This window comes from Otolemur garnettii, unplaced genomic scaffold (genome assembly GCF_000181295.1).
Source record: "Otolemur garnettii isolate 467f Iridium unplaced genomic scaffold, OtoGar3 scaffold00198, whole genome shotgun sequence".
Taxonomy (NCBI): Eukaryota; Metazoa; Chordata; class Mammalia; order Primates; family Galagidae; genus Otolemur; species Otolemur garnettii.
This window is the reverse complement of record NW_003852593.1, coordinates 2,392,754-2,405,143: the sequence shown is the minus strand read 5'-3', so window position 1 is coordinate 2,405,143 and position 12,390 is coordinate 2,392,754. Positions and strand designations below refer to the sequence as shown.

The following is a 12,390-nucleotide window of genomic DNA, read 5'->3' as shown; positions in this document are numbered from 1 at the left end:
AGGGTGACAGGAGGCCAGGGTGACCAGCCATGACCAGGTGATAGGAGGCCAGGGTGACCAGCCATGGCCGGGGTGACAGGAGGCCAGGGTGACCAGCCATGACCTGGACAGGTGGGGAGTGGATGGCACGGGGAAGCAGGGGTGGGGGGACCTAGGAGCAGGGCAGGAGCAGTCTGCTGGGCCTGAGGGCCACATGAGGGAACTGGACTGCGTGTCATGACATCATGGGCAGCGGGGACAGGAAAGGATGAACAGTCTTAGAACTGTGCCCTGAAATGACACCTCCCAGACTCTGGGAGATGGACAGAAGGGACACTTCCCTCCCTGGAGACCGACCGTCACACACAGCAGAGGGGTGGACGCTGCTTGTTTGTGTCTAAGTGTCGCAGGGAGGGAGACAGAAAGTGCAGTTCAGTGAGAATAACGTGGCCGGGAGGTGGCAGAGAGGGAAGAGCCCTGAGCTTAAGGGAGGGCGGGGGAGGATGGCACAAACCTGCAGGAGGGAGGGGCAGGAGGTGTGTCTGGGGGTCCAGGAGAGGCATCTCAGGTGGGAACATTGGCCTTTGGTGAGGAAAGAAACTCCACGGGGATTGGGGTGTAACAACCACATTCAATGAGGCCAATTTCCTCATGAGATTATATTGAGCCCTGAATTACACAGGAGCTGTTTCCTGGATGGCAAGAGCCTGGGGAAGATCCCCAATAATTCTGAGCTCATTTGCTCCTTCCGGGCCAGCTGGTCTTTAATGGGTGACCTTATTAATTTAACTCAATGCATGAGAGAGTGCAAATTACTACTCTAAAGGCCTGGGAATGCACTGGTTTCTCTGCCAGGGATCTCAGTGGGGATGTAATTGTGGTGGGTCAGAAGGTGTCATTAGTGCCTCGGAATGCTGTCCTCCCGCCCGGATGGGCTGGAGCGGCAGGCAGGTGCACTGGTCCCAGCAAGTTCCAGAGAACTGTGTTTCAGTGGAGCCAAATTTTCATTAATTTGCACATTACACCTTATAAAAGGCTTGGACATACTGACATAATTAACAGTCATTTATTTTATATTTTGATACGGTAAGGAGATGTAGGGTGAAAGGTCAAAAATTTAAGAAAATAATAAAACCAGAGCAAGACACAGAAAAGCTTATCACGCCATGATCCTCCACGCTACCTGGGCACAGCTCAGAAGTTGGTCCTGACGTCCTCAGTAGGCAGAAGAAGGGAAATATAATTTCTTACCAAAATGATGTTTTCCTTAACTCAAAGGCAATTAGTTGCTAAGAAGCATGCATCTTCTAGTCCTAAGACCTGCAAGAAACTTCTCACATACGTGCTAATAAAGAGAATGGGGTTTTTAAGAAAAAAATTCTGCTTTTAATGCTCCTCAATGCAGACTAATAGCACAAAACTACAATTTACGTAAATTAAGTCTACAAGGAATCAAAAAATCTGTAGGGCACACGAGTTGTTCTTTGGTGGATTTTGCATATAATCGGGAAATAAAATTTAAAACATAGAAAATCAAGTGGGCTGAATAAACTCAGGAGATGTGTCGTAGACCAAATCCAGATAGGGGGCTGAGAGCTGAGGAAGCTCAGTCAAACGGTATTTATCAACACGCACCCAGCGAGAGCCCAGTGGTCTAACATCAGGCCTTGTGCGAGCAGCTGGGCACAGACAAGCAAGTAGACGTAACCCCTGCCCTCACACGCAGTCCAGTTCCCTTCGGTCTGCTCAGGGAGACGGATGTGTGGACAGACAGTGCAACCTGCTGTAGAAAGGGGCCCTTCTTGCCTCCACAGCCACTGTTTGGTTTCAATTCGATTCCCCTTCTCCCTTTCCCATTTGCAAGAGCAATGGGTAGAATGGGAAATAAAGAAAAAAAAATGTGCTGCGTACGGAAAATCCTCAAAGAACGCAGATTAGACCTCCCATATGATCCTGACATCCCACTACTAGGCATCTACCCAAAAGAAAAAAAAATCGTTTTATCACAAGGACATTTGCACTAGATTGGTTATCACAGCTCAATTTACAATGCCCAAGATGCAGAAATAGGCCCGGCACAGCGGCTCACGCCTGTAATCCTAGCATTCTGGGAAGCTGAGGCAGGTGAATGCCTTGAGCTCACAAGTTTGAGACCATCCTGAGCAAAAGCAAGACCCCATCTCTACTAAAAATAGGGGGAAAACGAGGCAAGAGGATTACTGGAGCCTGAGTTGGAGGCTGCTGTGAGCTATGATGCCACAGCACGCTACCCCCGGGGCGACAGCTTGAGACTCTGTCTCAAAAAAAAAAAAAAAAAAAGAAAGATGTGGAAACAACCTAAATGCCATCAACCCAGGAATGGATTAACAAACTGTGGTATATGCACACCATGGAATATATTCAGCCATTAAAAGATGGAGACTTCACAGCTTTTGTGTTAACCTGGATGGAGGTGGAGAACATTCTCTTTAGAAAAGCATCACGAGAATGGAAAAGCAAGTATCCCATGTACTCAATACTAATAGGAAGCCAGGAGAAAATCTAATACTTGCCACACAAGAGAAAAACTCAATTTAATTCAAGTTGGGGGGAGAGAACAGGAGAGGAGGGGAGGAGGAGAGGAAGGGTGCGTTCCCAGGTAATGGGCACAGTGTAAGGGCACATGGCACCTGGGTGGGGGACGCAAGTAGAATAGGGACTTTACCTAACAAACCACACACTGTAACCTAATCGTTTGTACCCTCTTATTAATCTGAAAATTTTAAAGAAAAAGAAAGAAAAATGCACTTCATTTTTTGCAAAATTACAGTCAAAAGAAGTTGTTGAAATGGGCAGCAAATGTCTGGAAGAAAACCAGGGCTCCCCGTCCTGGGAGTCTGAGCTGGCTCTGCCACGGAAATGACTGGTGCTCTGCTCTGTTGGCAGGTGGGGACCACAGGGCCGGCGAGCCTCCTGACCACGTAAGTGCCCTCCCTGGGCTTCCTTCTTTAATACTTCCAGAGCAAGCGGCTCTTTTCAAGGTACCTGCTGAACTTAAAAAACTAAAAATGCAAAGATTTTGAAAACAGTGCATTTCCAAATGGCCTATTTTTTCTGGTAAGGAGGTAAGTATCTCAGTCCTTGGGCATGAACTGCACTCTAATTCCTCAGCTATAAAATGGAGATAAAAATTAATTCAAATGGTCATTGTGAAGGTTGAATAGGGTGAAAATACCGACATGTGCTGGCCAGTGTGTGACAGGAAATGCACTTTTTTTTTTTTTTTGCAGTTTTTTTGATCGGGGTTGGGTTTGAACCCGCCACCTCCGGCATATGGGGCCGGCACCCTACTCCTTTGAGCCACAGGCACCACCCGGGAAACACATTTCTTTATACTCACAGTAGTAAAATGATAAATCAAAGCGAACTTTCTGGAGAGCAGTTAGTTAACTTGTTATTAACTAAGCAATACAAAATATCCAGGCTTTGGGCCCAGTAATCCCACGGTTGGGAATATAAACTAAGAAATTAACCTAAAATTTGTACTAATGTTTGAACGTAGTCACTGGTGTTTCATAATTTATTTTAAAAGGTAGCACATCAGAATCGTGCTATATATACAACACGAAAATAAGTGAATATTAAGTAATTATATTCGTTAATATTATATGTTAATATCAACGACTTCACGAAGCCATTGCAATATGTACAAGGAATTTTAATAATAAGAGGGAAAAGATTAAATGCTATAACATGAACTTAAATACCTTATATCACAAGTAATTGTCGTGTTAGCTTATATATAAATAAATAGTTTTAAATATCTAAAAATGAGTGGATAGATAAATAGTAGATAGACAGATAGATAGAAACTGCCTATAAACTCACGGTATTTTTACTGCTTGAATATCTCTAAGGATGACTAAAGCTACGGGCCCTTACCGGCAAACACAAACACCCCATGGCGCACAAGCGGGCTCAGGTTTTACAAAGTAAGAACGAGGCTTATGCGTAGAGAATACTGAACTTGCAGTCAAGAACTCTGGAGATTGACAGACAATAGATAATACATAGATGTATAAATGACATCTTTAGATTCAGATTTTTTAGATTTAGATATTTAGATTTTTATGTATTTTATCAATAGATAAACAGATGTACCTCGTTATATTTAAAACAGATCTATCTATCTATCCATCCATCTATCTCTCCTTCTCTCTCTCTCTCTCTCTCTCAATACACCAAAATATTCATCTTCACTCCTGGAGGGGAGGCCTGGGAAGTGTGAGTTGCCCTTTTCAGCGGGGGTGACAGCTGCCCTTCCCAGCCTTCGGTGGTGTGCTGCCCCCAGGATGTCCAGCAAGGGGGTGGGGCGGGAAGACGGGTTCAGTCCCACAGCTCCAGTTCTAGCTGCTCCAAGACGGGTTCAGTTCCACACCCTCGGTTCTAGCTGGTCCAATTCAGTTCCACAGCCCCAGTTCTAGCTGGTCCAGGACTTTCCCAAAGAGGCCTCTCCTTGGGGAGCCTCGATGGTCGCAGGGACACAAGTACTCGGTGCCCTGGCAGGATCCCCAGCTCGGAGCTCACTCCCCACACAATTCCGGGACCCAGGGCGTCCCCTCCCTTTGCGGTGTTGAGGTCCATCCAGGCAGCTCTCCTTTGCCCCAGTACTCGGCTCCACCCTTCGCTCACACACCGCAGTGGAGAGCAGGGATCCAACGTGCACTGAGCTCTGGGGTGCGCAGGTGCCAGAGCAGCCCTTATAGACATTTTCCTCAAATAAGGCGGACTCGGTCACCGCCAGTCACAGACTGAGGTCTGAGTAGGGCCCGATCAGAAATGGACCTGCAGTCCAGATCCAGGACAGAGCGACTTCAAGGCCACTCTGTATCCAAGCAGCTGGGCTCACCTGGCTTCTCATCCAGGAAGGTCCCGGCCCTGCCCCTGCTCCTTGCTGGAACCAGGTGAATGCCTGGGTGCTGGGGGCATCGGTGTGACCGTGTCCTACTCCAGCTGTGTCCCTGGCGACTTAGCCCTTTTCTCCTTTGGGTGTCCAGGCTGGGCCCTTCTCTCCCACTCCCGCTCGGAGATGGCTGCTCCGCCTCTGAGCCCCTCTGCCTTCGATAAACCTGCCCTAGAGGACAGAGGCAAGCTTGCCTTCCTCGGGAGCCCTTGGCTGGGAATTGAGGGCCAGCACGTGTAAGTCAGGTGCGGCCTTCAGGGCCCTGCCCCTCTGCGTGCCGCCCACGGACTCACCAAAGTGCACGCTGCACCCGGGCAGCGAACCAGCGAACGAGCTCCGAGGGGAGCCAGGCCGCCTTCCCGGAGGCCACAGTCCGTCCCGCGCTCTCGCACTTCCGAACAGGCCATCTTGCTCGCCCATAGACTGCACTCGTCTTTTCCCTTCCTGAGCTGCCGTGGCAGAGTCATGACAGAAAAAGCCACAGTCTGAGGCTTGGTGCCCTTGGCGACACGCCCGAGTAAATGAGAGAACGGAGCAGCGCGCAGCGGAACTCGGTACAGCCCTGCTCACGCCCAGGTCCCTGCGCTAGCGCAGCCTCCTGGATGTTTCTCTTTATACCGTGAAATGAAGTAGTAAAGCACCTCGCGGACGAGGTTGACAACTAGGTTCACAAACCCGTCCTCCAGGTGCTGCCCACTCACGAGTGAATATCACGCAGTCCCCTTCCAGGTGCGCCCCTGGGGGAGCTGTGCTCCCGCGTCAAGGCCTAGTCCCCCCTGCAGAAAAGCCCTGGACTCCTTTTCTGGAATGACTCTCAGAGCTGCTGTTGTACAAGGTCTGACAGTTAGGGTCATGACCTTGCCACTGTGTGTGTAACTGGGCAGCACTGTACAAACAACTCGGTGAGGTCCCAGTCCCTGGTCTATCAGTGTCCCACAGCTGTGTTGGTGTTGACATGCGGTCGTGTCTTGCTGAGTGGCCTTCCTTGTTGTTATGTGTCTTGGGTGCCATAGGATGACGGCTTTGACGGCCATTCGGGAAGAAGAGTTCCAAAATTGCTTTGAAGGGTGGGCCAGGTGCTGGCGTCCATGCCCAGCTGCCCAACGGGAGCACCTGACGGTGACCACAGTGCCACTGGGAGGGATGCAGCACTTTTTCGAGGACGAGTTCATGAACTTATTTGTCATACCCCGTATGTTAAGTACAGTTGGACTTCTGTATCAGTGGGTTCTGCATCTGCAGATGCAACCAACCTCGGTTTCAAAATGTTAAAAAAAAGAAAAACCTAGAAAGATATAAAATACAATAATAAGAATAATACAGATGAAAAGCACAGTATCAGGATGACTCACGCATTTACCCTGCCCTGGGCACTGTAAGCGACCTAGAGATGATTCCAAGTTCACAGGAGGGCTGCGGGGGTCACATGCAGATGCCACACCATCTTACACCAGGGATCTGGGCATCTGCCCACCTTGGTATCCTGGGGGGTCTTGGGACGAATGCCCACAGATTCTAAGGGAGAACTGTGCTTAACAAATGTAAGAGAAACTTTAAGAGGAGGGGAGGTGGGGAGCAGACAGTTCCCAGCCTCCCGACGTTCTCTGATGGCGGCAGTTACGGCAGAAGCCGTCAGGGCAGCGACAGGGCAGGCCCTACCTGTGTTTATCACCAGGCGTTTCCCTGCAGGGGAATGAAGGGTTCATTTCCTTCCTTACATGAACCCTTCATTTAAGACTCTTCCGACTCTCTCCTTATCTCTCTCCCCTCTTTTCTCTCCTCTTTTCTCTTCTCTTTTCTCTCCTCCTTGGTGCTACTCTGCAGCCTTCCTCCCCCCACCAATAAAGACCTTTAAAAAAAAGAGAGAGAGACTCTTCCGATTGCCACAGTCACTCCATAACCATACATAACATGTATTTAGCATTACATACAGCCATTTAGTTCATAAATAAGTTTGAAGTGGCCCCCCCATAAAGTTTGAAAAGGCAAAGTACAGCATAAACCAAACAACTTCAGTCACACACGGCTAGTTAAGCTAGTTAGAATCCATCACCTTACACACCGACTCGTTTGTTCACAAGCATGTGCTGAGAATCCGCCATGTGCAAACAGCAGCAGCACAGGCACAGCCCAGACAAGATCCATGACCTTGACTACCAGCAACTGAAGATTAAAAGAACAAGCTGGAGTCCAGAGAAAGAGTTCAAGTGCTGCCACGGCCGTGTAGTCCGAGCTCAGGCTCCCTCTGTTCATCATCGCACTGGCTGCGGTTTGAACGCCACCCCCAGATTTCACGTGCTGGAAGCTCAATCCCCAAATTCACATGTTGGTGGCATTTAGTGTCACTTCCTAAGGCCCCGGCATTAACGCTGATGATCCACAGAATTGCACTAGTTTTCTCTTGCAGCCCTGACAGCTCAGCCCTAAATTAGCAGTGTAACTGTTTATCTTTGCACAGTTTGGGGCACTCCGAGGTGGAGGTGCCGCGTGGCTCTGCTGGTTCCTGTGTGCCAGGCCACACAAGTGTAGCAGGCCTGCGTCTCTTCTGGTAGCTCTCAAGAACCTGCTCCGAGGTTGAGGCAGCTTGTTTAGTAGAATCTGGCTCCATTCAGGTCCAGGCCCCCTTATCTTGCTGGCTGCCAGTCGTCAAATCCTTCTGCTTTTGGAATGTCTCCGCACTCCCCTCCCGCCCAATCTCTCTACCTTCTCTTCTGCGTCCTCTCTGTGACCATCTCTCCTGCTTAAAGCAGCCTTAGGAGATATAATCTGCGTGCCATTCAATTCACCCGTCTAAAGAGCACAGTCAATGGTTTTCAGTATATTCAGAGTCATGTAACCATCTCTGCAATGAATACATTTCTATCAATCCAAGGTAAAATGCAATTCCCTCTTCCCCCAGCCGTCAGCAGCCATTAATCTACTTTCTATCCATAAACCCTCCTACTCTGGACGGTTAATACAAACAGAATCATACAATGCTCCATTTTCATGTGACCAGCTTCTTTCACGTAGCATAACATCCTTAGGTCTCATCCACGTTGTAGCAAATAGCAGCAGTTAATGATGTTTTGTTGCTGAATAGCATTCGTTGTAAGGATATACCACGGTTAACTTATCTATTCAGAAGTTGATAAATATTTAGGTTATTTCCAACTTTTGCTATTATCAATATTGCTGCTATGAATGTCCATGCACAGATTTTTATGGGAATGAGGAGCTGCTGGGTTATAGTCATTCTGTGTTTATCCTTTTCAGCAAGTGCCAGAGCTTTTCCCACAGGGCCGCACCTGTTACTCTACCACCAGCAATGCCCAAAAGCTCCGATTTCTCTGCATCCTTCTCAGCACTTACTATTCTGTTGCTTCTATTCCATCTACCCTAATGGGGAGGAGTGGCATCTCATCATGCTTTTGATTTTCATTTTCTTTTTTTTTTTTTTTGAGACAGAGCCTCAAGCTATCCCCCTGGGGGGATAGCTCACAGCAACCTCCAACTCCTGGGCTCAAGCGAGTCTCCTGCCTCAGCCTCCCAAGTAGCTGGGACCACAGGCACCTGCCACAACGCCCAGACATTTTTTGGTTGCAGCCGTCATTGTTGTTTGGTGGCCTGGGCTGGATTCGAACCCGCCACCTTACGTGTATGTGGCTGGCGCCTTAGCCACTTGAGCCATAGGCGCCGAGCCTCATTTTCTTAATAGCTAAAGATTCTCAGCATCTCTGCATGAGCTTATTGATGATTTGTGTATCCTCTTTGAGGAAACATCTCATCAGCTCTCTTATTTTTTAATTTCGTTGCTTATCTTTTTATTTTAGAGCTGTAACTATTTTGTAGATATCTGATCCAAGCTTCTTCTCTGGTGTACAATAAGCAAATATTCTGTAGCTGCCTTTTCATTTTTTGCAGTAGATTTTGAAGTACACGATTGTCTATTTTAATTAAGTTCAAGTTGACTATTTCTTCCATTGTTTTTATGTTTGTGTCATATCTAAGAAACCATCGCCTCAGGAAAGAAATTAAGATTACATTTCTCCTAAGAGATTTGTGGCTTTAACTGTCAGATACAAGACCCGTTTGGGTTAATGTTCACGTATGTTACAAAGGAGGAGTTCAACTTCACGTTAGCACACGGGGATACAGCTGTCCTGGGACCATCTGTTGAAAAGACTATTCTTCGGGTGGTGTCTGTGGCTCAAGGAGTAGGGCACCGGCCCCATATACCGGAGGTGGTGGGTTCAAACCTGGCCCCAGCCAAAAACTGCAAAAAAAATAATAAAAGACTATTCTTTCCCCCATTAGATTGTATTGGTTCCCCTCTCAAAAGTCAACTGCCCCTCAATGCGAGGCCGTATTTTTAGCTCTCAGTTATACGCCCACACACTGTCTGTCTATCTTGGTGCCAACACCATGTAGTCTTATCTGCTGCACTTATGTAACTGAAATTAAGAAGTGTGAGTTTCCGTAGGGCACCAGCCCCATATGCCAGAGGTGGCGGGTTCAAACCCAGCCCTGGCCAGAAACTGCAAAAAAAAAAAAAAAAGAAGTGTGAGTTTCCTAACCTTATCTTTTTCCCCCAAGACTGGGGGGTATCTATGACCATCTCCCCCTCTCACAGTCAGCTGATTAGGAATTCTATATATTCAGAATCATGTAACCATCTCTGCAATCAATACATTTCTATCAATCCGAAGTAAAATGCAATTCCCGCTTGCATTTCCCAAGGCTGCACTGTCCCTCCACAGCAGCACCTAGATCAGCGTTTTATTCAATAATCAGAGATGGGAAAGTTGGTGAACATCTTCAGAATTCTGCCTCGCACAGGAATTAAAAACCACAGGCCCTCAACTCTAAAAACTTTATGCGGCAGCTCAGGAACCCTAATCGTTCCCCTGGCTGGCACAGTAGCTTGTTATCTTGGCCGACACGTGTCTTCCTCTGACTCATCTGAGTGCTCCCTCCTACTTAGGAAAGGAAATTTGCTGCAATCCTCGATGGAATGAAAGGTCACAGTGACGATGACTATGAAGACCTGGACTTGCAGATGGTGGAGGCGTGGCAGTCGATGCAAATCTCACCAGCCCCGCCCATAAAGGAGTCTGAGTATGCAGGTAACATGCAGGGGTCAGCAGGCAGGGGCAGTCGGGCTGCAGAACTGCTCCGTAATTAAAGGAGCAGGTCCTCAACTAAACAGCCCCAGGTTAACGTTCTCCTTGGTGGCTTACTAGCTGTGTGACCTTAAGAAATCCAGTCTGTAACTGGATTGATTCATCTTGCAAGTAGCCACCCTGTGAGTAGCATCTGGACACACTTGTTAAGAGTGAAGAAAACCTGATTCCACGCCCACCTTTGTCTCTTTCTAACTTGGGCACCTAGGGCAGCTGACCTAAGTTCTCTGCACCACTGTAAGGAGAAAGAGGACGTCTTTATAATTTCTGAGGGTGTGACCACTGAAATGAATCTATAAAACTTTCTTGGAGAGAAACTTCTCATAAGTAACAGTGCTATTCCTTCATTCATTCACTCAACAACCATTTACCGAGCATTTACTCTGTGTCCATTATCACATAGGATTGATGGGGTTGGGAGGGGGAGGCCAAAGCATAACATGCCCTCAGTTGGCCACAATCTAGTGGCAGAAACAGACAGATGAAAGGTGGTGGAATATATTAGGTGTAGAGAAAGGACAGACAGAAAAGGGGTACAGGTAAGGGAGACCTAGGGGACCTCTAAAAGGTGTGACATAGCCCAGCACTCTGGGAGCCTGAGGCAGGTGGATCGCCAGAGCTCAGGAGTTTGAGACCAGCCTGACTCAGGGCAAGACCCCATCTCTAAAAACAGCCAGTTGTTGTGGCAGGCACCCAAGAGTTTGGGGTTGCTGTGAACTGTTATGATGCCACAGCCAGCACTCTACTGAGAGTGAGGAAGAAAGACCCTGCATCAAAAAATAAAAATAATAAATCGATAAATAATAAAGGGTGTGGAATAATCTAAATACTGAAGGATTAGTAGAATTTCTTAAGTGGGTAGGAGAACCAAAAATGTGCCAGTCCAGACTTGGCCACTTACTTGGATAACCAGGAGGAGCAATTCTTCCCTCTGTGCCTCGGTCCCCCCGTCTGTGACGTGGAAGTAGCATCATTTGCCTCGTGCCTCATTGTGACGAGGACACTTTGTGAATTGTCATGTGCTGAACCTGAGTAAGGTGTAACTTGGACGTTTTTCTGTTTGCGCAGACACACGCTATTTCAAGGGTGTGGTGGACGCTCCGCTTCCATCGAACGCCAAGACCTCTCTCCCCACCGGGGTGCAAACCTGGAGCCTGCAGGAGAGGCTGGACGGAGTGAGTAAGGGCCAGCGGGTGCAGGGCACCTCCCAGCCAGCCGGGCGCCTGGTCCCTTGTCCCCAAGGCATCTCCGTAGATTAAGAGCAGACGGAGCTCACTGCGGGGAGGGACTGACTTCGAAGCTTGGTGGGATCACAGTCCTGATAATAAGGGTCTGGAAAGGAGAAGGGTCAGCATTTGTTGAAGCTTCGCCATGAGCCAGGCAGCAAGCTCAACTTCTGTTTACAAGGAACACTTTTTCAGTCTGTTCTTCAAAATGTTCCCACTTTTCTATTCTTATTTGTTGCTATCCCCAAGATCTATAAGTAGAAGAGCCCCACCAGGGACTTGTGAAAAGGAAAAGGTCCTTCAGGACACTGACCATTCGAGCCTGGAGCACGTTCAGAGAACATAAAGGTTCCAGGGTGACGGACCAGTGGCTGCCAGTGCCACAGTCCTGGCCTGGTTGTGCAGGAGTAGAGAGTGTGTAGCTAGAAGGTTGAGTTTTCCCTTCCCTACAGATCGCTAATAATCCCCTTTTACGTATATGTAAGCCTTCATAAATAGAAAAAAAAATTAGAAAAGTTAATTACCATTTGATTTTTTGAAAACAACTATTCCAGAATTCAAGCTTCCGTTCTTATTACCTTATATTCATTATTATCACCTTTGTAGCTTCCCGTTAAAAACAAATTTCTCTCTTTAGCTAGATGGCTTTGCAAAGAGAACCACAATATGGACCCACTGAGTCCAGAGAAGCCACGTGAAAAAAAGGATATGGCAGGCACCAGCGAAGTGTCTGCCAGGAGAGAGTTGTCTTATAAATTAAACAAAGGCTTGGCCTCAATTCAGATAAAGAGGCAGTTTTACTGGTATAATCGATATTTGAGTAATCAAGTTTTTGTGGCAAGCTAGTTATCTTTTTCATTACAGCCTCACTCTGAGGAGTTGCTTTGTGCTGGTTCTGAGTGTTCGCGTTAAGATTAAACTATCTGTGAAATGGATCTTTAGTAATCCTTACAGAGCACAGTTCTTATCTAGACCCTTAGGTTAGTTACTAGTGTCTTGCCCTAAACCACTCTCATCCCTGTACTTACTGAGCATGCGTCCTGCATCCCTGTACTTACTGAGCATGCGTCCTGCATCCCTG

General features: G+C 47.6%; 1 protein-coding gene across 1 annotated transcript in view; it reads left to right on the top strand.

The window, feature by feature from the left end:
* Positions 1-12,390, top strand: part of CLNK (cytokine dependent hematopoietic cell linker) — a 114,166-nt gene that overhangs the window by 65,633 nt on the left and 36,143 nt on the right. Inside the window, exons 5-7 of the mRNA XM_023507705.1 lie at positions 2,905-2,939; positions 9,885-10,026; positions 11,152-11,258. Of these exons, the coding sequence (XP_023363473.1) occupies positions 2,905-2,939; positions 9,885-10,026; positions 11,152-11,258 (284 nt within the window). The remainder of the gene's footprint in view (positions 1-2,904; positions 2,940-9,884; positions 10,027-11,151; positions 11,259-12,390) is intronic.